This window comes from Gorilla gorilla, chromosome 1 (genome assembly GCF_029281585.2).
Source record: "Gorilla gorilla gorilla isolate KB3781 chromosome 1, NHGRI_mGorGor1-v2.1_pri, whole genome shotgun sequence".
NCBI lineage: Eukaryota > Metazoa > Chordata > Mammalia > Primates > Hominidae > Gorilla > Gorilla gorilla.
Window position 1 is genome coordinate 48995623 of NC_073224.2, and position 20401 is coordinate 49016023.

At 38.4% G+C, this 20401-nt stretch overlaps 1 protein-coding gene across 17 annotated transcripts in view; it reads right to left on the minus strand.

The window, feature by feature from the left end:
• Window positions 1–20401, minus strand: part of CD46 (CD46 molecule) — a 51006-nt gene that overhangs the window by 20725 nt on the left and 9880 nt on the right. For 4 of the 17 annotated variants that reach the window (XR_002006588.4, XM_019030015.4, XM_004028317.5 and 1 more), the window contains exons 6-9: window positions 15169–15351; window positions 14713–14757; window positions 14556–14600; window positions 11998–12039 (exon numbers count right to left, since the gene is read on the minus strand). Coding sequence is in view for 14 of the 17 variants with exons in the window: in XM_019030015.4 (XP_018885560.4) it covers window positions 11998–12039; window positions 14556–14600; window positions 14713–14757; window positions 15169–15351 (315 nt within the window). In the remaining 3 variants the exon portion in view is untranslated. The remainder of the gene's footprint in view (window positions 1–11997; window positions 12040–14555; window positions 14601–14712; window positions 14758–15168; window positions 15352–20401) is intronic. The other 13 variants (XR_008673994.2, XM_019030029.4, XM_004028315.5 and 10 more) reach the window with 4 other exon arrangements.

The window sequence follows — 20401 nt, forward strand, 5'->3', positions numbered from 1 at the left end:
CCTAAGGATCCCACATATACACACACATGCAAAAATCTCTTAGAACTAATAAATGAATTCAGTTAAGTGGCAGGTTACAAAATCAACATACAAAACTCAGTTGTATTTCTATACATTAACAATGAATAATCTGAAAAGGAAATTAAGAAAACAATATCATTTGTAATAGCATCAAAAAGAATAAAATACTTAGGAATAAACTAAGGAGGTGAAAGACTTGTACACTGAAAACTACAAAACTGCTAAAAAAAATTAAAGATATAAAATAAATGGAAAGACACTTGTGTTTATGGATTGGAAAATTTTAGTATTTTTAAACTGTCAATACTATACAAAGCAATCTTCAGATTCAGTGCAACCCCTATGAAAATCCTGATGATGGCATTTTTTGTTTGTTTTTTTCTGAAATAGAAAAATCCATTCCAAAATACATATGAAATCTCAAGGGACCACAAATAGCCAAAACAATCCTAGAAACAAAGAGCAAAGTTGAGAAGGCTCACACTTTCTGATTCCAAAACTATAGTAATCAAAACAATGGTAATGACAAAAAGGCAGACATACAGACCAGTGGAATAGAACAGAGACCTCGGAAATAAACCCCTGCATATATGGTCAAACGGTTTTCAACAAGCATGACAAGGAACAGTCAAATGGGGAAAGGGCAGTCTCTTCTACAAATGGTGCCAGTAAAACTGGATATCCACATGCAAAAAAAGTGAAGCTGGACCCTTATCATATACAAACATAAACTCAAAATAGATCAGAGACCTAAACATAAGAGGTAAAACTATAAAACTCTTAGAAGAAAACAGAGGAAACGCTTCTTGACATTGGATCTGGCTATGATTTATTGGATGTGACTCTAAAAGCCCAGGCAAGACAAGAAAAAAATTATATTTCATCAATTAAAAGCAAATTTTGTGCATCAAATGACACTATCAACAGAGTGAAAAGGCAACCCACAGAATGAGAGGAAATATTTGTAAATCATATATTTGATAAGGAAGTAATATCCAGAACATATAAATAACTCCTAAAACTCAGTAACAAATGTCAACCCAACTTGAAAATGGCAAAAGACTTAAAAAGATGTTTCTCTAAAGAAGATATACAAATGACCAATAAGCACATGAAAAGATTCTCAACACATTTCTAATTTTCAGGGAAATGCATATCTAGTATGCATATCTACTTCATATCTATTAGGATGGTCTATGGTTTGAATGTCCCCTTCAAAACTCATGATGAAATTTAATTGTCAATGTAATGTTATTGGGGTGGCGCCTTTAAGAGGTGTTTGGGTCATTATGGCTCTGTCCTCATGAATGGACTAATGTCGTTATTGCAGGGGTGTGTTTGTTATTTAGGGCATGGTTTTGTCCCTCTTTCTCTCTCTCACCGTCTCTTTTCCTTTCCACCATGTGATGCCTTCCATCATATTATGACAAAGCAAGAGGGCCCTCACAGATGCCCATACCTTGATATTAGACTTCCCAGCCTCCAGAACTGTAAGAAATAAATTTCTGTTCATTATAAGTTACTCAGTCTGTGGTATTCTGTTATCACATACAAAACAGACTAAGACACTTGGCTATTACTAAAAAAACAATTTAATAAGTGTTGGTGGAGATGTGGAAAAACTGGAACCTTTGTTAAAGGTTCCCACTGCTGGTGGGAATGTAAAATGGTGCAGCCACTGTGGAATACAGTATGCCAGTTCCTCAAAATATTAAAAATAGAATTCCCTTATGATCTAGCAATTCTACTCCCAGGTATATACCTAAAAGAACTGAATACAGGAACTCAAACAGATATGTGTACACCTATGTTTATAACAGCATTACTCAAAATAGCCAAAAGGTAAAAACAAACCAACCCAAGTGTCTAGCAACAGATGAATGAATAAATGAAATATAGTATACACATATAACGAACTTCAGCCATAAAAAGGAATGAAGCTCTGATTCATGTCACGAGATAGATCTAGATGAACCTTAAAAACATTATGCTAAGTAAAATAAGCCACACACAAAAGGACAAATAGTGGGATGCCATATAAGTGGACTCCACTTATTATAATTATATAAATTTACCTAGAATAGGCAAATTCACAGAGACAAAAAGTAGATAGTGGTTATCATCAGGTGATGGGGATAGGGAGGAATGGAGAGTTACTGTTTAATGAGTAGAGATTCAGTGTGGTATGATTATAATATTCTAGAGATGGATGGTACCGATGGTTACATAACAATGTCAGTGTACTGAATGCCACTGAATTGTAAACTTAAAATGGTCAAAATGATAAGATAAAAAGCTTATTTGGAAAAAATAGCATAGAGTTCCTTAGAAATTTCTGAAAAGGAAGTGTTCTGGCAGTTATTAAAACATATAGTACTACAGTAAAAAAAAAAAAAAAAAAAAAGACTTGCTTTTGGTACAAGAATAGAAGAATGGACAAAGTTCAAAGGAGAAAAGAGGATGGAACACCTATGAATGCAATGTATGATACAAATTGGCATTTCAAATCAGTTGGGGAGAAGACAACTTATTCAAAAAATGGTGCTATTTAGCTATTGGATGGTGGTTGCTGGGGTGGGGTGAGGTGGAACCATATATCTCATTATATACACCAGAATAAATTTCAGATTTACTAATGATTTAAGTGCAAAGACCAAAGTCAGAACACATGGTTGAAATCTTCATATAATTTCAGCATACAGAAGACCTAAAGTTTTAGTAAGAAAGACACCAAAGTCATAGCCATTAGGGAAAAGATCAATACATCCAACTACCTATTAATATAAAACGTCTGAACATATAAATGACCTCTGATAGGAGAATAGTTAAATAAAGTGTGGTATATACTTAAGTCATCATTAGAAAGTATGAGAATAAATCTAAACACAACCACAATCTAAGAGTGTAAGTGGAAAAAGTTGCAGAAAAATATGTACAGCATAACATCATTTTTAAGAAAAGAGAAAACACCAAACTACATGTATAATTACACATAAAAGTATGTTGACGGTCCTAGGCAAAGCAATCAGATAAGAGAAAGAAACAAAGGGCATCCAAATAGGAAGAGAGGAAGTCAAACTATCTCTGTCCACAGACAACATGATTCTATATTTAGAAAACCCCATAGTCTTGGCCTAAAAGCTGCTCCAGATGATAAACAACTTCACCAAAGTTGCAGGATACAAAATCAATATACAAAAATCACTAGCATTCCTATACACCAACAACAGCCAAACTGAGAGCCAAATCAGAGAGGCAATCCCAGTCAAAATTACTACAAAAAGAATAAAATACCTAGGAATACAGCTAACCAAGGAGGTGAAACATCTCTGCAATGAGAATTATAAAACACTGCTCAAAGAAATCAGAGAAGACACAAACAAATGGAAAAACATCCCATGCTCATGGATGGAAGAATCAATATCATTAAAATGGCTACACTGCCCAAAGCTATTTACAGATTCAATGCTATTCCTATCAAACTACCAACGACATTCTTCACAGAACTAGAAAAAACTATTTTAAAATTCATATGGAGCCAAAAAGAGCCTGAATAGTCAAGAAAATCTTACGCAAAAAGAACAAAGCTGGAGGCATCACATTACCTGACTTCAAACTCTACTGCAAGGCTACGCTAACCAAAACAGCATGGTACTGGTACAAAAACAGGCATATACACCAATGGAACAGAATAGAGAGCCTAGAAATAAGGCCGCACATCTATGACCATCTGATCTTCCACAGAACTGACAAAAACAAGCAATGGGAAAAAGATTCCCTATTAAATAAATGGTGCTGGGATAACTGGCTAGCCATATGCAGAAGATTGAAACTGGATCCCTTCCTTACACCATACACAAAAATCAACTTAAGATGGATTAAAGATTTGCATGTAAAACCCAAAGCTATAAAAACCCTGGAAGACAACCTAGGCAATATCACTCTGGACATAATAACGGACAAAGATTTCATGACAAAGACATCAAAAACAATTGCAACACAAGCAAAAATTGACAAGTATGATTGAAGTAAATTGAAGAGCTTCTGCACAGCAAAAGAAGCTATCAATAGAGTAAACAGACAACCTACAGAATGGGAGAACATTTTTGCAAACTATGCATCTGACAAAGGCCTAATATTTAGCATTTATATGAACTTTAAAAAATTTACAAGAGAAAAACAAACAACTCCATTAAAAAGTGGGCAAAGCACATGAACAGACACTTTTCAAAAGAAGACATATATGTGGCCAACAAACATACAGAAGAAAAGCTCAATATCACTGATCATTAAAGAAATGCATATCAAAACGGCAGTGAGATACCATTTCACACCAGTCAGAATGGCTATTATTAAAAAGTCAAAAAATAAAAGATGCTGGTGAGGTGGTAGAGAAAAGGGAACACTTATATGCTGTTCGTGGGAGTGTAATTTAGTTCAACCATTGTGGGAAGCAGTATGGCAATTCCTCAAAGACCTAAAAGCAGAACTACCATTCAACCCAGCAATCCCATTACTGGGTATATACCCAGAGAAATATAAATCATTCTGCCATAAAGATATATGCACATGAATGTTCACTGCAGCACTGCTCACAATAGCAAAGACAAAGAATCAACCTAAATGCCCATCAATGACAGACTGGATAAAGAAAATGTGGTACATATACACCATAGAATACTATGTAGCCATAAAAAAGAACGAGCGCATGTCTTCAGCAGGAACGTCCCAAATACCGCACGTTCTCACTTATAAGTGGGAGCTAAATGGTAAGAACTAATGAACACAAAGAAGGAAACAACAGACACTGGGGTATACTTGCGCGGGGAGGGTGGGAGTAGGAAGAAGAGCAGAAAAGGTAACTACTGGGTACTAGGCTTAATACCTGGGTGATGAAATAGTAGGTACAACAAATCCCTGTGACACGTTTACTTATGTAACAAACCTTCACATGTACCCCCAAATCTAAAATAAAACTTTTTAAAAAAAGATGTTGATGTACAAAAATAGATTTAAAAAGAAACCCTAAACTATTAACAGTGATTAACTTGGGTAATGAGTTAAAAATAAAACTAATCTTTTACTCTATATACTTTTGTAATGTTTGAAATTCTACAAAAGTATATTCATACACTACTCATGTAATTAAAAGTTATAAAAAGTAATCTATATCCAATAGTATAATAAGCTTAAAACTGAAAAACAAAAGAACCTGGAAAAAACTGTTCACTTCATATTAAAAGGGCTTTAATTCATAATGAGCTCTCAGAAATCACCAAGAAAAATACTTTAGAAACCTAACAGAAAAATAGACAAAGCACATGAATAAATAAATGTAGATCAAAAAAAGTTCAGATTCACTGATAATTAAAGAAATGCAAATTGGCTGGGCATGGTGGGTCACACCTGTAATCCTAGCACTTTGGGAAGCTGAGGCAGGAGGATCGCTTAAGCCCAGGAGTTGGAGAAAAGACTTGGCAACATGGCAAAACCCTGTCTCTACAAAAAATACACACACAAAAAAATAGCTGGGTGTGGTGGCAGGTGCCTGTAGTTCCAGCTACCTGGGAGGCTGAGGTGGGAGAATCACCTGAGCCCAGGAGGTTGAGGCTGCAGTGTGCTGTGGTTGCACCACTGCACTCCAGCCTGGGCAACAGAGTGAGACCCTGTCTCAAAAAAGCAAAAACAAAAACAACTAAAAACCAAGAACCAAGAAATGCAAATTAAAACAAGATGTTATTTTTCACCCATCATTAAAAAATTCTTAACTTTTTTTAGATATGTCTTAAGTTTTTAATTTAAAAAAATTTTAAGTAAAAAAAATTCTTGTCCAAGATGGCTGAATAGGAACAGCTCTGGTGTGCAGCTCCAGCGAGACAGATGCAGAAGACAGGTGATTTCTGCATTTCCAACTGAGATACCTGGTTCATCTCACTGGGACTGGTTGGACAGTGAGTGTAGCCCACGGAGGGCGGGGCATCGCCTCACCCGGGAAGCACAAGGACTTGGGGGATTTCCCTTTCCTAGCCAAGGGAAGCCATGACAGACTGTACCTGGAGAAACAGTACACTCCTGACCAAATACTGCACTTTTCCCACAGTCTTAACAACCGGCAGACCAGGAGATACCCTCCTGTGCATGGCTTGGCAGGTCCCACGCTCACAGAACCTTGCTCACTGCTAGCGCAGCAGTCTGAGATTGACCTGCGACACTGCAGCCTGATGGGGGGAGGGATGTCTGCCATTGCTGAGGCTTGAGTAGCTCACAGTGTAAACAAAGAGACCTGGAAGCACAAACTGGAGGAGCCCACCGCAGCTCAGTAAGGCCTACTGCCTCTATAGATTCCACCTCTGGGGGCAGGGCATAGTAGAACAAAAGGCAGCAGCTTCTGCAGACTTAAACGTCCCTGTCTGACAGCTCTGAAGAGAGCAATGGTGCTCTGAACATGGCATTTGAGCTTCGAGACTGGACAGACTGCCTCCTCAAGTGGGTCCCTGACCCCCGTGTAGCCTGACTGGGAAAGACCTCCCAGTAGCGGCCGACAAACACCTCAAACAGGTGGTGGGTGCCCCATCTGGGACGAAGCTTCCAGAGGAAGGATCAGGCAGCAATATTTGTGGTTCTGCAGCCTCTGCTGGTGATACTCAGGAAAACAGGGTCTGGAGTGGACCTCCAGCAAACTCCAACACACCTGCAGCTGAGGGGTCTGACTGTTGGAAGGAAAACACACAAACAGAAAGGAATAGCATCAGCATCCACAAAAAGGACATCCACACCAAAACCCCATCTGTAGGTCACCAACATCAAAGACAAAAGGTAGATAAAACCACAAAGATGGGAGAAACCAGAGCAGAAAAGCTGAAAATTCCAAAAAACAGACTGCCTCTTCTCCTCCAAAGGATCACAGCTCCTTGCCAGCAAGGGAACAAAACTGGACAGAGAATGAGTTTGATGAGTTAACAGAAGTAGGTTTCAGAAGGTCAGTTAATAACAAACTTCTCCAAGCTAAGATGTTCTAACCCATCTCAAGGAAGGTAAAAACCTTGAAAAAAGATTAGATGAATGGCTAACTAGAATAAACAGTGTAGAGAAGACCTTAAATGACCTGATGGAGCTGAAAACCACGGCACAAGAACTTCGTGACACATGCACAAGCTTCAATAGCTGATTCGATCAAGTGGAGAGAAACGATATCAGTGATTGAAGATCAGATTAATGAAATAAAAAGAGAAGACAAGATTAGAGAAAAAAGTGAAAAGAAACAAAGCCTCCAAGAAATATAGGACTATGTGAAAACACCAAATCTACGTTTGATTGGTGTACCTGAAAGTGATGGGGAGAATGGAATCAAGTTAGAAAACACTCTTCAGGATATTGTCCAGGAGGACTTCCCTAAACTAGCAAGACAGGCCAACATTCAAATTCAGGAAATACAGAGAACACCACAAAAATACTCCTTGAAAAGTGCAACCCCAAGACACATAATCGTCAGATTCACCAAGGTTGAAATGAAGGAAAAAAATGTTAAGGGCAGCCAGAGAAAAAGGTCAGGTTACCCACAAAGGGAAGCCCATCCAACTATCAGCAGATGTCTCAGCAGAAACCCTACGAGCCTTAAAAGAATGGGGGCCAATATTCAACATTCTTAAAGAAAAGAATTTTCAACCCAGAATCTCATATCCAGCCAAACTAAGCTTCGTAAGTGAAGGAGAAATAAAATAGTTTATAGACAAGCAAATGCTGAGAGATTTTGTCGCCACCAGGCCTGCCTTACAAGAGCTCCTGAAGGAAGCACTAAACATGGAAAGGAACAACCGGTACCAGCCACTGCAAAAACATGCCAAATGGTAAAGACCATCGATGCTATGAAGAAACTGCATCAGTTAACGGGCAAAATAACCAGCTAACATCATAATGACAGGATCAAATTCAAACATAACACTATGAGCCTTAAATGAAAATGGGCTAAATGCCCCAATTAGAAGACACAGACTGGCAAATTGGATAGAGTCAAGACCCATCGGTGTGCTATATTCAGGAGACCTATCTCACATGCAAAGATGCACAAAGGCTCAAAATAAAGGGACGGAGGAAGATCTACCAAGCAAATGGAAAGCAAAAAAAAAAAAAAAAAGGTCGCAATTCTAGTTTCTGATAAAACAGACATTAAACCAACAAAGATCAAAAGAGACAAAGAAGGCCACTACATAATGGTAAAGGGATCAATTCACCAAGAAGAGCTAACTATCCTAAATATATATGCACCCAATACAGAAGCACCCAGATTCATAAAGCCAAGGCCTTAGAGACCTACAAAGAGACATAGACTCCCACACAATAATAATGGCAGCCTTTAACACCCCACTGTCAATATTGGACAGATCAATGAGACAGGAAGTTAACAAGGATATCCAGGACTTGAACTAGCTCTGGACCAAGCAGACCTACTAATCATCTACAGAACTCTACACCCCAAATGAACAGAATATACATTCTTCTCAGCACCACATCGCACTTATTCTAAAATTGACCACATAATTGGTAGAAAACACTCCTCAGCAAATGTAAAAGAACAGAAATCACAACAAACTGTCTCTCAGACCACAGTGCAATCAAATTAGAACTCAGGATTAATAAATTCACTCAAAACCACACAACTACATGGAAACTGAACAACCTGCTCTTGAATGACTACTGGGTAAATAATGAAATGAAGGCTGAAATAAAGTTGTTCTTTGAAACCAACGAGAACAAAGACACAACGTACCAGAATCTCTGGGACACATTTAAAGCAGTGTGTAGAGGGAAATTTATAGCACTAAATGCCCACAAGAGAAAGCAGGAAAGATGTAAAATCAACACCCTAACATCACCATTAAAAGAACTAGAGAAGCAAGAGCAAACAAATTTAAAAGCTAGCAGAAGGCAAGAAATAACTAAGATCAGAGCAGAACTGAAGGAGGTAAAGATATAAAAAACCCTTCAAAAACTCAATGAATCCAGGAGCTGGTTCTTTGAAAACATCAACAAAAATGACCGCTAGCAAGACTAATAAAGAAGTAAAGAGAGAATAATCAAATAGATGCAATAAAAAATGATAAAGGGGATATCACCACTGATCCCACAGAAATACAAACTACCATCAGAGAATACTATAAACACCTCTACGCAAATAAACTAGAAAATCTAGAAGCAATGGATAAATTCCTGGACACATACACGCTCCCAAGACTAAACCAGGAAAAGTTGAACCTCTGAATAGACCAATAACAGGTTCTGAAATTGAGGCAATAATTAATAGCCTACCAACCAAAAAAAGTCCAGGACCAGATGGATTCACAGCCGAATTCAACCAGATGTACAAAGAGGAGCTGGTACCATTCCTTTGAAACTATTTCAATCAACAGAAAAAGAGGGAATCCTCCCTAACTCATTTTAGGAAGCTAGCATCATCCTGATACCAAAGCCTGGTACAGGCACAACAAAAAGAGAGAATTTTAGGCCAATATCCCTGATGAACATCGATGTGAAAATCCTCAACAAAATACTGGCAAACTGAATCCAGCAGCACATCAAAAAGCTTATCCACCACAATCAAGTTGGCTTCATCCCTGGGATGCAAGGCTGGTTCAACGTTAACAAATCAATAAATATAATCCATCACAAAAACAGAACCAACAACAAAAACCACATGACTATTTCAATAGATGCAGAAAAGGCCTTTGACAAAATTCAACAACCCTTCATGCTAAAAACTCTCCATAAACTAGGTATTGATGGAATATATCTCAAAATAATAAGAGCTATTTAAGACAAACCCACAGTCAATATCATACCGAATGGGCAAAAACTGGACATTCCCTTTGGAAACCGGCACAAGACAAGGATGCCCTCTCTCACCACTCCTATTCAACATAGTGTTGGAAGTTCTGGCCAGGGTGATCAGGCAAGAAAAAGAAATAAAGGGTATTCAATTAGGAAAAGAGGAAGTCAAATTGTCTCTGTTTGCAGATGACATGATTGTATATTTAGAAAACCCCATCGTCTCAGCCCAAAATCTCCACAAGCTGATAAACAACTTCAGCGAAGTCTCAGGATACAAAATCAGTGTGCAAAAATCACAAGCATTCCCATACACCAATAATAGACAGAGAGCCAAATAATGAGTGAATTCCCATTCACAATTGCTACAAAGAGAATACCTAGGAATCCAACTTACAAGGGATGTGAAGAACATCTTCAAAGACAACTACAAACCACTGCTCAACAAAATAAAAGAGTACACAAACAAATGGAAGAACATTCCATGCTCATGGATAGGAAGAATCAATATTGGGAAAATGGCCATACTACCCAAGGTAATTTATAGATTCAATGCTATCCACATCAAGCTACCACTGACTTTCTTCACAGAATTGGAAAAAGCTACTTTAAAGTTCATATGGAACCAAAAAAGAGTCCATATAGCCAAGACAATCCTAAGCAAAAAGAACAAAGCTGGAGGCATCAAGCTACCTGACTATAAACTATACTACAAGGCTACAGTGACCAAAACAGCATGGTACTGGTACCAAAACAGATATATAGATCAATGGAACAGAATAGAGGCCTTAGAAATAACACCTCACATCTACAACCATCTGATCTTTGACAAACCTGACAAAAACAAGAAATGGGGAAGGGATTCCCTATTTAATAAATGGTACTGGGAAAACTGACTAGCCATATGTAGAAAGCTGAAACTGGATCCCTTCCTTACACCTTATACAAAAATTAACTCAAGATGGATTGAAGACTTAAATGTAAGACCTAACACCATAAAAACCCGACAAGAAAACCTAGGCAATACCATTCAGGACATAGGCATGGGCAAATACTTCATAACTAAAACACCAAAAGCAATGGCAACAAAAGCCAAAATAGACAAATGGGATCTAATGAAACTAAAGAGCTTCTGCACAGCAAAAGAAACTATCATCAGAGTGAACAGGCAACGTACAGAATGGGAGAAAATCTTTGCAATCTGCCCATCTGACAGAGGGCTAATATCCAGAATCTACAAAGAACTTAAATAAATTTACAAGAAAAAAACACCACCATCAAAAAGTGGGCAAAGGATATGAACAGACACTTCTCAAAAGAAGACATTTATACAGCCAACAGACATATGAAAAAATGCTCATCATCACTGGTCATCAGAGAAATGCAAATCAAAACCACAATGAGATACCACTCACGCCAGTTAGATTGGTGATTATTAAAAAGTCAGGAACAACAGATGCTGGAGAGGATGTGGAGAAACAGGAACACTTTTACACTGTTGGTGGGACTGTAAATTAGTTCAACCATTGTGGAAGACAGTGTGGTGATTCCTGAAGGATCTACAACTAGAAATACCATTTGACCCAGTAATCCCTTACTGGGTATATACCCAAAGGATTATAAATCATGCTACTATAAAGACACATGCACACGTATGTTTATTGTGGCACTATTCACAATAGCAAAGACTTGGAACCAACCCGAATGTCCATCAATGATAGACTGGATTAAGAAAATGTGGCACATATACACCATGGAATACTATGCAGCCATAAAAAAGGATGAGTTCATGTCCTTTGCAGGGACATGGATGAAGCTGGAAACCATCATTCTAATCAAACTATCACAAGGACAGAAAACCAAACACCGCATGTTCTCACTCATAGGTGGGAGTTGAACAACGAGAACACATGGACACAGGGTGGGGAACATCACACACCGGGGCCTGTCGGGGGTTAGGGGCTGGGGGAGGGATAGCATTAGGAGAAATACCTAATATAAATGATGAGTTGATGGGTGCAGCAAACCAACATGGCACACGTATACCTATGTAACAAACCTGCACACTGTGCACACATACCCTAGAACTTAAAGTATAATAAAAATAAATAAATAAATTCTTAACAATATCAGTAGGATAAAGAGTTAACCAACCTGGATAATTTGAGACTGGAGGCTTGTAAGTAGGCCTAGGACCTAGAAAAATAAGTTTGATTTTATAAATTCACCAGGGCCTTATCAATATAAAATTATGACTTTAATTTTGATATTGATTTTTTAAGTTTATCAAATGAAAACTACACATACTTTACAAACTTTGCAATTCCACATCTTAGAATTTAACCTACATATATATTTGCACAAGTATGTAAGATGTATGTACAAGAATGCTCACCACACTATTTTATAGTGGAAATCTTAGAAGATAACTATCATGAAAGTAATGTGAGGATGGACGTGGTGGCTCACGCCTGTAATCCCAGCAGTGTGGGAGGCCAAGGCAGGTGAATCACTTGAGGTCAGGAGTTCGAGACTAGCCAGGCCATCATGGAGAAACCCCATCTCTACTAAAAATACAAAAAACTAGCCGGCATAGTGGTGGGTGCCTGTAATCACCAGCTACTTGGGAGTCTGAGGTGGCAGGAGAACCGCTTGAACCTGGGAGGCGGAGGTTGCAGTGAGCCAAGACCACACCACTGCAACCATCCTGGGTGACAGAGCAAGACTCTGTCTCAAAAAAAAAAAAAGGAATGTGCTTGGGGTAAACATATGTATCTTTTTAAAAACTGTAAGTAGTATGATACTACATAATTTATATCTTTCTCTTTTCCACTTAGGACTTCCTCGACATTTCTTCTTGTTAACACATTTAGATCTACCTTAACATCATTATGTTGTTATTTAGTCTTCCTCTAGCAGATGATAAGAAATCATTGACAATCCCAAGCAATTCTCTCTTCTGCTCTCCAACACTAAGCTATACCAGTGTTTTATAAATACTTTATGAAATGCTTATCATCAACTCTTTCAAAAGACTGTATCAACAAACGTAGTATTAGTGCATATACTCACTAGGAGCATGTGAGTTAAGCCTGGATGCCTCACTGAGTATAAATTTCACATGCAATCTTGTTTTGCTCATGTATCAGTCCACTAAAAAACTCATCTCTTCCTGCCCCTCAAACCCTACAGCACTCAACTCAGGAGGCTACCAGTTACCAAGCTCTTACAGGAATTATAAGAAGGTTTTTTTTTTTTTTTTTTTTTTTTGAGACAGAGTCTCACTCTGTCACCCAGGCTGGAGTGCAGTGGCGTGATCTTGGCTCACTGCAACCTCTGCCCACTGGGTGCAAGTGATTCTCCTGCCTCGGCCTCCCGAGTAGCTGGGATTACAAGTGCCTGCCACCGTGCCCCGCTAATTTTTGTATTTTTAGTAGAGATGGGGTTTTACCAACTTAGCCAGTTAGCCAGGCTGGTCTTGAACTTCTGACCTCGTGATCCACCCACCTCGGCCTCCCAAAGTTCTGGTGTTACAGGTGTGAGCTACCCCACCCAGCCTATAAGAAGGTATCTTAATTACTATGTTAACATGCATAATTCTCTTCGATCCTTTAAAATATTAGGGAGATAGGAAATATATAACCAAATTAGAAGCCAGTGATTGAGATTTCAGTTCAACACTCACATTATACTAAAGGGAAACTGAAGACCACAGAAATGATGTTAACTAAGCACAGTCTGCCCAGACTAAAGTGCTACCCACAATTACTATTGTCTCTTGCTTCTGCTGGAAGCAAAGTGAAACCAGAGATGGCAGTGCTGAAATCAGGATAATTCCTTCCGTCATATCAAAATAATCTCTCCAGTCATAAGCACAGTGGTTGACCAGGAGTCCCTGCAAAAGTCTTCTATTTTATTTCAGTAAATAAGGACTTTTCCTGCCTTTCAGTTGCTATAAAATTGAGTTGCTATTGCCAGATAAAACTGCCCACTAAAGAGAAAAAAAATAAATAACATTATGATGTGTGGAAGAGGGGTGGGTAGGGAAGAGGCAGAAATACAGATCTTGTTCTGAGGACAGCAGAAATTTCCCTGTTTAAATGTTTTACATCAGAAGACTCAAACTAGTTGCATTCCAGAAAATGAAAGAGTCCTGCAATAGGAACAAACTCAGTAAAGGTGTCAACAGATCACTTCTGAAAAGAATAAAATAGCAAAGTTGACGACACAAAACACACATATTAACAAACAAACATATTAACATATTAACACACACACATACTAACAAACATACATGAACCTTCCCCTTCCCTAACATTAATTTAAGTGTAGGATAAGTCATATTAGCTAGCTCTAAGAGCTTTCTCTACACCAGGCACTGTGCTAAGTGCTTTAAATGCATCCCACTTATACCTTACTAATACCCAATAAGGAAGGTACTAAATCAATTTCTCTATATATAATGTAAACATATATATATAAACACATTCAAAATTTATACAACTTTCCCAAGGTCATATTCCTGTTTATATCAGATTATGGCAAATAATTTTAGAATCACTATGTATAACAACTAAAATGGCTATACAAATGTCCTCCCTCCTTTCATTACTAAAAATAAGTGAACATCACCAGAAATTTGAAGGATTTTTAAAAAAATCACCAGGAATTTAAAGGATTTTTGAAAAAATATAAGCAGGAAATTACTAAACCTGAGGCAGTGGACGCTGGAGATTTTGTAGTGGAAGAAGTCGACACTGGAAAACAAAATAATAATGTAGATTGGACCAAACACTTGGGAGTTATTGCTGGCATTTTCTCCAGGAATTTACAAGATTTTTGAGACATATAAGGAAGAAGCTACTAAACCTGAATGACTCAAAGCGGGAGGTTTTGTACTAGACGGAGGCAGCACTAGGAAACAAAATAATGTTAGAAGATCGACCACTTGGGAGTTATTGCTCTCATTTCATTTATATGAATTATGCCATTGCTGACTTACTTAGATAAAAATGCACATGTTTCAATTCCAAAAAGTTGTTGTAATTTACTTTTTATACATAAAAATATTAAAAGCATATACCCATGCAATGTACATAACATGCTAAGAACCCTGGAAAAGCACAAAAAATCACAACAGCAGAATTTTATGTGAATTTCGTGTCATACATCTGGCACAGAAATGAATACAAGACAGAGTTAAATACTAAAATTGTTTCTTTTCAGTTATTCTGTATGACTGATAGTTAATATCAAAGAAATAAAGTCTAAAATGAACAGCAACAACAATAACAAACCAAGACGGAAAAAAGATAACCTTTGTACCTTTAAGACACTTTGGAACTGGGGGATCCCAAGTACTGTTACTGTCACAGACAATTGTGTCGCTGCCATCGAGGTAAAAACCCTTATCGCATTCAAACATAACTGTTGCTTTGTAGTAAAATTTTTTTCCAAATCCTGATATCTGTTTTCCATTTTCGACTACTGGAAATCGACATTTGACCACTGGAAAATTAGAGAAACCTCCAAATTAATGGATATCTGCTTTAACAGAAAAAGTAGTACAAAGTAGTAATTTCCAGTGTGAATAGAGACAAGGAATGGAATGCAAGATGTTAAAAACATTTTTTAAAAGACTTTAAATGTTAACTAATATATTCTCCTTGATACAGAATTCTAGGGTGTTTTATTTTTCTTTCAGCGCTAACAGACATAACCATATTGTAACCACATTTTCTTAAGAAAACTTGGCTGGCTGTCATTCTTACTTGTCCCTGCCCTCCTAAATGTAATATGGTTTTTTGTTGTTTTCCCCACTCACTGGCTGCTTTTTAAACTTTTGTTTGGTAGTTTTTACCAAACTACTGCAGGGGGGTGGTGGTGGTGGTAAATTTTAATAATTTATTCATCCTGCTGAAGGTTCACTGAAATCTCCTGGATCTGAGGTTGTTTTGATCTAATTTGGATAATTTTTGGCCAATATTTTTTCAAATAATATTTTACACCATTCTCTCTCCTGTCTTTCTGAAACTCCAATTACATGTATGTTTCACTGCTTGATACTCTCCCACAGGTCTGTAAGCCTCTCTCTTTCTTTAGTCAACATTTCTTCTTAAATAAGGTTCAATTTCTATTCACCTGTCTTCAGGTTCACTGACCTTTTGTTGTGTCTAATTGTACCTAATGTTATTTGTAAAGGTTAGTTTATTGGATATAATTTATATACGGTAAAATTCACCCTTTCAAGTGTACAGCTGTATGAGTTTTGACAAATGCAAATAATCATGTAACTACCACCATAGTAAAGATACAGAAAAGTTCCATTACTCTCCAGAATTTCCTCATGCTCTTTTGTGAGTTACCTCTCTTCCCCCTCATCCCCACTTCCACAACCAGCTAACCATTGATCTGTTTTTATCCCTACAGTGGGACTTTTTCAGAATGTCACATAAATGAAATTAGTCTTCTTAGTATGGCTTATTTCACTAAGCATGATGCTTTCAAAATTCATTTGTGTTGCTGCATGAATCAGGAGTTCATTCCTTTTTATTGCTGAGTATGAGTCCATCTTTTAGAGGTAGCACAGGTGGTTCATGCATTCACCAACTCAAGAACATGTGGCGATTTGCAGTTTGGGGTGATTATGAATAAGGCTGCTGTGAACATCCTCATATAAGTTTCTGTGTGAAAATGTTTTCAGTTTATTTGGGTTGCCGAGTTGTATGATAAGAGTATGTTTAACTTTATAAGAAATGCCAAAAATGTCCCAAAGTGGTCATTGCACTTTGATTGTCACCATCAGTATGTGAGAGTTTCATCTGCTCCATATCCTTGTCAATACCTGGTATTGTCAGTTTGGGGTGTGTGTGTTTACATTTCAGCCTTTCCAATAGGTATTTAGTGGCATCTCATTGTGAGTAGAGACAGTTTTTATTTCTTCTTTTCCAACATGTGTGCCTAATAGCTTTCTCTTGCCTTACTGTACTGGGTGGGATCTCCAATACAATGCTGGATGGAGTGGTAAGAGTGGACATCCTCACTGTTTTCCTTCCAGAATTAGGTCTTTATTAATTAGACAGAAATGTAAGTAAGGTTTTTTTAACCACTAAGTACAATGTTACTTTTTACCACTAAGTATTATTTTTTTGAACCATTAAGTGTAATGTTAGCTGTGAGATTTTTGTAGATGTCTGTTATCAGGGTAAGATAGATAGTACCCTTCTGTTCCTAGTTTGCTGAGAAGTTTTATCATGAAAAAATAAGATGATGAATTCTGTCAAACACTTTCTTTGTTTTTTGCATCTAATAAGATAATCACATGATTTTTTTTCTCCTTAATAGTCTCCTGATGTGGCAAATTACATTGATTAATTTTTGCATTTGAACTAATCTTGCATTCATAGGGTAAATCCTACTTGGTCATGATTTACTTTTCTTTTTATGTATCACAGGATTTGGTTTGCTAATATTTTGTTGAAGATTTTTGGTCCTGTGTTCATCAAGGATATTATTTGTAATTTTCTTATAATGTTTTTGTTTTCTGGTTTTCGTATCAGGACAATGCTATCATCATAAAATGGGTTGAGAAGTGTTCCCTCCTCTTGCACTTTCTTGAAACGCTTGTGTAGAATTGCTATGATTTATTCCTTAGATGGTTGGTAGAACTCCCCAGTGAAGCCATCTGGGCCTTCAGTAGGTTATTAACTACAAATTTTATTTCTTTGGTAGATATAGGAGTATTCAGGTTATCCATATCTTCAAGTGAGTTTTGACATTTTGTATCTTTCAAGGAATCTGTCCATTTCAGTTGTCAAATTTGTAGGCATAAAGTTGTTTATAATATTCCCTTATCATCCTTTAAATGTCTGTAGGATATTTAGTGATATTCTCTTTTTCATTCTTTTGTTTGTCTGTTGAATAATTTTGTAAAGTAATCAAGTAAAGTTTACATCACCGATATTAAAGAAAGGCCATATGCACAAAAGAATATAAAGCTTTTTGGCTAAGGGATGGGGGGAAGTCAGAAAAAGGATGAGAAACACATACGGGGTGGACGTGAGGAAGGAAAGTGAAAGGTGTAGGCACCCCCACCTCACTTCCTGAGGCAGGGCCGTCAAGGACTCTCAAGATGGAGCGGCCATTAATTACATGGATTCAGATTTCTTTCATTCTAGACTTAAATTTAACCTTAAGTTTTTGCTCCAGCACCAATTTAACAGAGCAACATAGGCATTTCCAATCCAGCAGCACACGCTGTTTCCAAGCGCATGTGACTGGCGCACCGCAGCTCCGTGCACACCCCAGGAGCTCAGTCCGTGCCCAGAGCAGGTGCCTGTGCTGTGGAACCTGACAGGAAGCCTCCCAGAACACCGCCTATCACAAGGCGCCACCTGAGGGGATCTGAGGTCTCTAAAGATCAACTGGTGTCTGTGATTTCCAAAGATTTAACCTTAGCCTTCAATGACATTTACATATAAATTGTCAAATAAAACCCTCCATAATTTACACTTAAGTCTAGGAAGACATGGCACAAATGTTCCAATGACAAAAAAAAAAAAAAAAAGTGTAGCAGCTGTGTGTGTTTTCCCCACTTTGACCAAGCTCTCACTGTAACACAGGGCATAAAGGAGAAGGGTTGCACACAAATTTAAAGTATACAAAAAAAAAAAAACCCAAAAAATCATACGTTAACGCTGTTGACTTGTTAACAATGCAGGGAAACTCACTGGAAAATAAAATCCCTTATTTGAACCTTAAAAGAGTGAAATGTACCAACTAAACTGTGTAGGCTCTAATGTAGCAGCACAGAATGTGTCCAGAAAAAAAATACATTGAAAAAAAATTAAAAATATTCAGAGATAAAACTAAAAAGATTAAAATATATATATCTTAAGAAAATTTATTGCTCAAAACATATGAAACTTAATTCTAAGAAATTCACCTACCTAAATTTAAACAAGATTGCTGCAGTTGCAGCTCACCGTCCTCCGAGAGACACGAAAAGTGATGAGGGGCGCAGGGCTGTGGGGATGTCAAGACTGGCCCAAGGTCAAAAAGCCTTTGAGGAGAGCCCTAGCTCCCACTGAGACCAGCCTCTGGCCTGCCCTCTGCAGATGGGAAGGAAGGGGATGGGTCTGGGGCTGCAGACCCTGCTGGAATTAGCAGAGGAGCCAGCAAGGCTGGGGGGCTATAGGCTGGCCAGACTCCCTTAGCTGGATCCCGTACTCCATGCCTGGCCAGCACTCCGGGACGCCTGGCTCAGGTCTCCATCAGGATCTCCACTACATGTTCCTACTTGCCCAGGTCAGAACGCAATTGCAGCTGGAGGTGGGAGGCCGGACGGCAGCAGGGCCAAGCCTCTGAATGCTTTGCAGGGCCACCTCCCATCGTGTGGGTCAGCACCGTGTGTCCAGGTCATCATAGGAACTGACCACATCTGAGGCCAGTTCTTCCATGCAAACTGGGGTTTTTGGTCTTCAGTATTTCAAATATCTCATCTAGCTACTTCTGAACGCCTCCTCTATTTTCCCCAGGGCTGTCCATCTCCCAGATGCTGCTCTTCAGGGCTCCTGGCGCCAGTGCTGAGGTGACAGAGCAAAGGTCTGAAAACTGGCCCCTTCACGCAGCAGTGTCCAAAGCAGGGGCATGGCACACCCCCTCTGGCTTCCACATGGCGGGCACAGGCCACCGGCACAGGATCTCTGCAGAAACCAGGCAGTGGAACAACGCCAATCCCACACTCTCGGGTGCCTGTGTGTGCCACGTCTCATCCTGGGCCATCTCCTCTTGGATCTGCCAGGCGTGTTGGCGATGAGGACCCTGCGGCAGTGGTTGGGCTCCACCAGCAAGTGGTAAAGCTGGAGCTTCTAAAAGGACAAGTCCGGGAGTGACTGCCCCTGCCGGCTGCAGGAGGGCAGGGTCTTCAAGCTGGCTGTGGTGCCACGCCTGGCCACCACTTCTTTCATTCTCAGTATTGGTTAATTTGCGTCTTTTTTTGTCAGTCTGGCTACAGGTTTACACACTTTATTGATCTCCAAGTAGCAACTGTTGGTTTCACTGATTTCCTCCATTTTTTTTTCTCTTCTCAATTTCATTGATTTTGGCTCTATCTTTATCATTTCCTTACATCTGCTAGTTTGGGATTTAACTTGCTCTTTTTTAGTTTCTTAAGGTGGAAAATTAGATCATTGATTTGAGACTTTTCTTTTTTTCTAACACAAGTATATTATGCTATACATTCCCCTGTAAGCAATGCTTTAGCTGCATCCTACATATTTGGATATTTTGAGATGTTGTGTTTTTATTCAATTCAAAACACTTTCTAATCTCCCTGCTGACCACTTCTTTTATGCATGGGTTATTTAGAAGTGTCCTGTACACTTTCCAATTCTTTGGGGATTGGCTTTGTTATTGATTTCTGCTTTCATTCTATTGTGATAATGCATGTTGAATGATTTCAATTTTTTGAAGTTTGTTAGAAGTTGTCTTATTGTCTAGAATATGGTCTACTTTGGAGAATGTTTCATGTGTACTTGGGGAGTATATACTTTTAAAT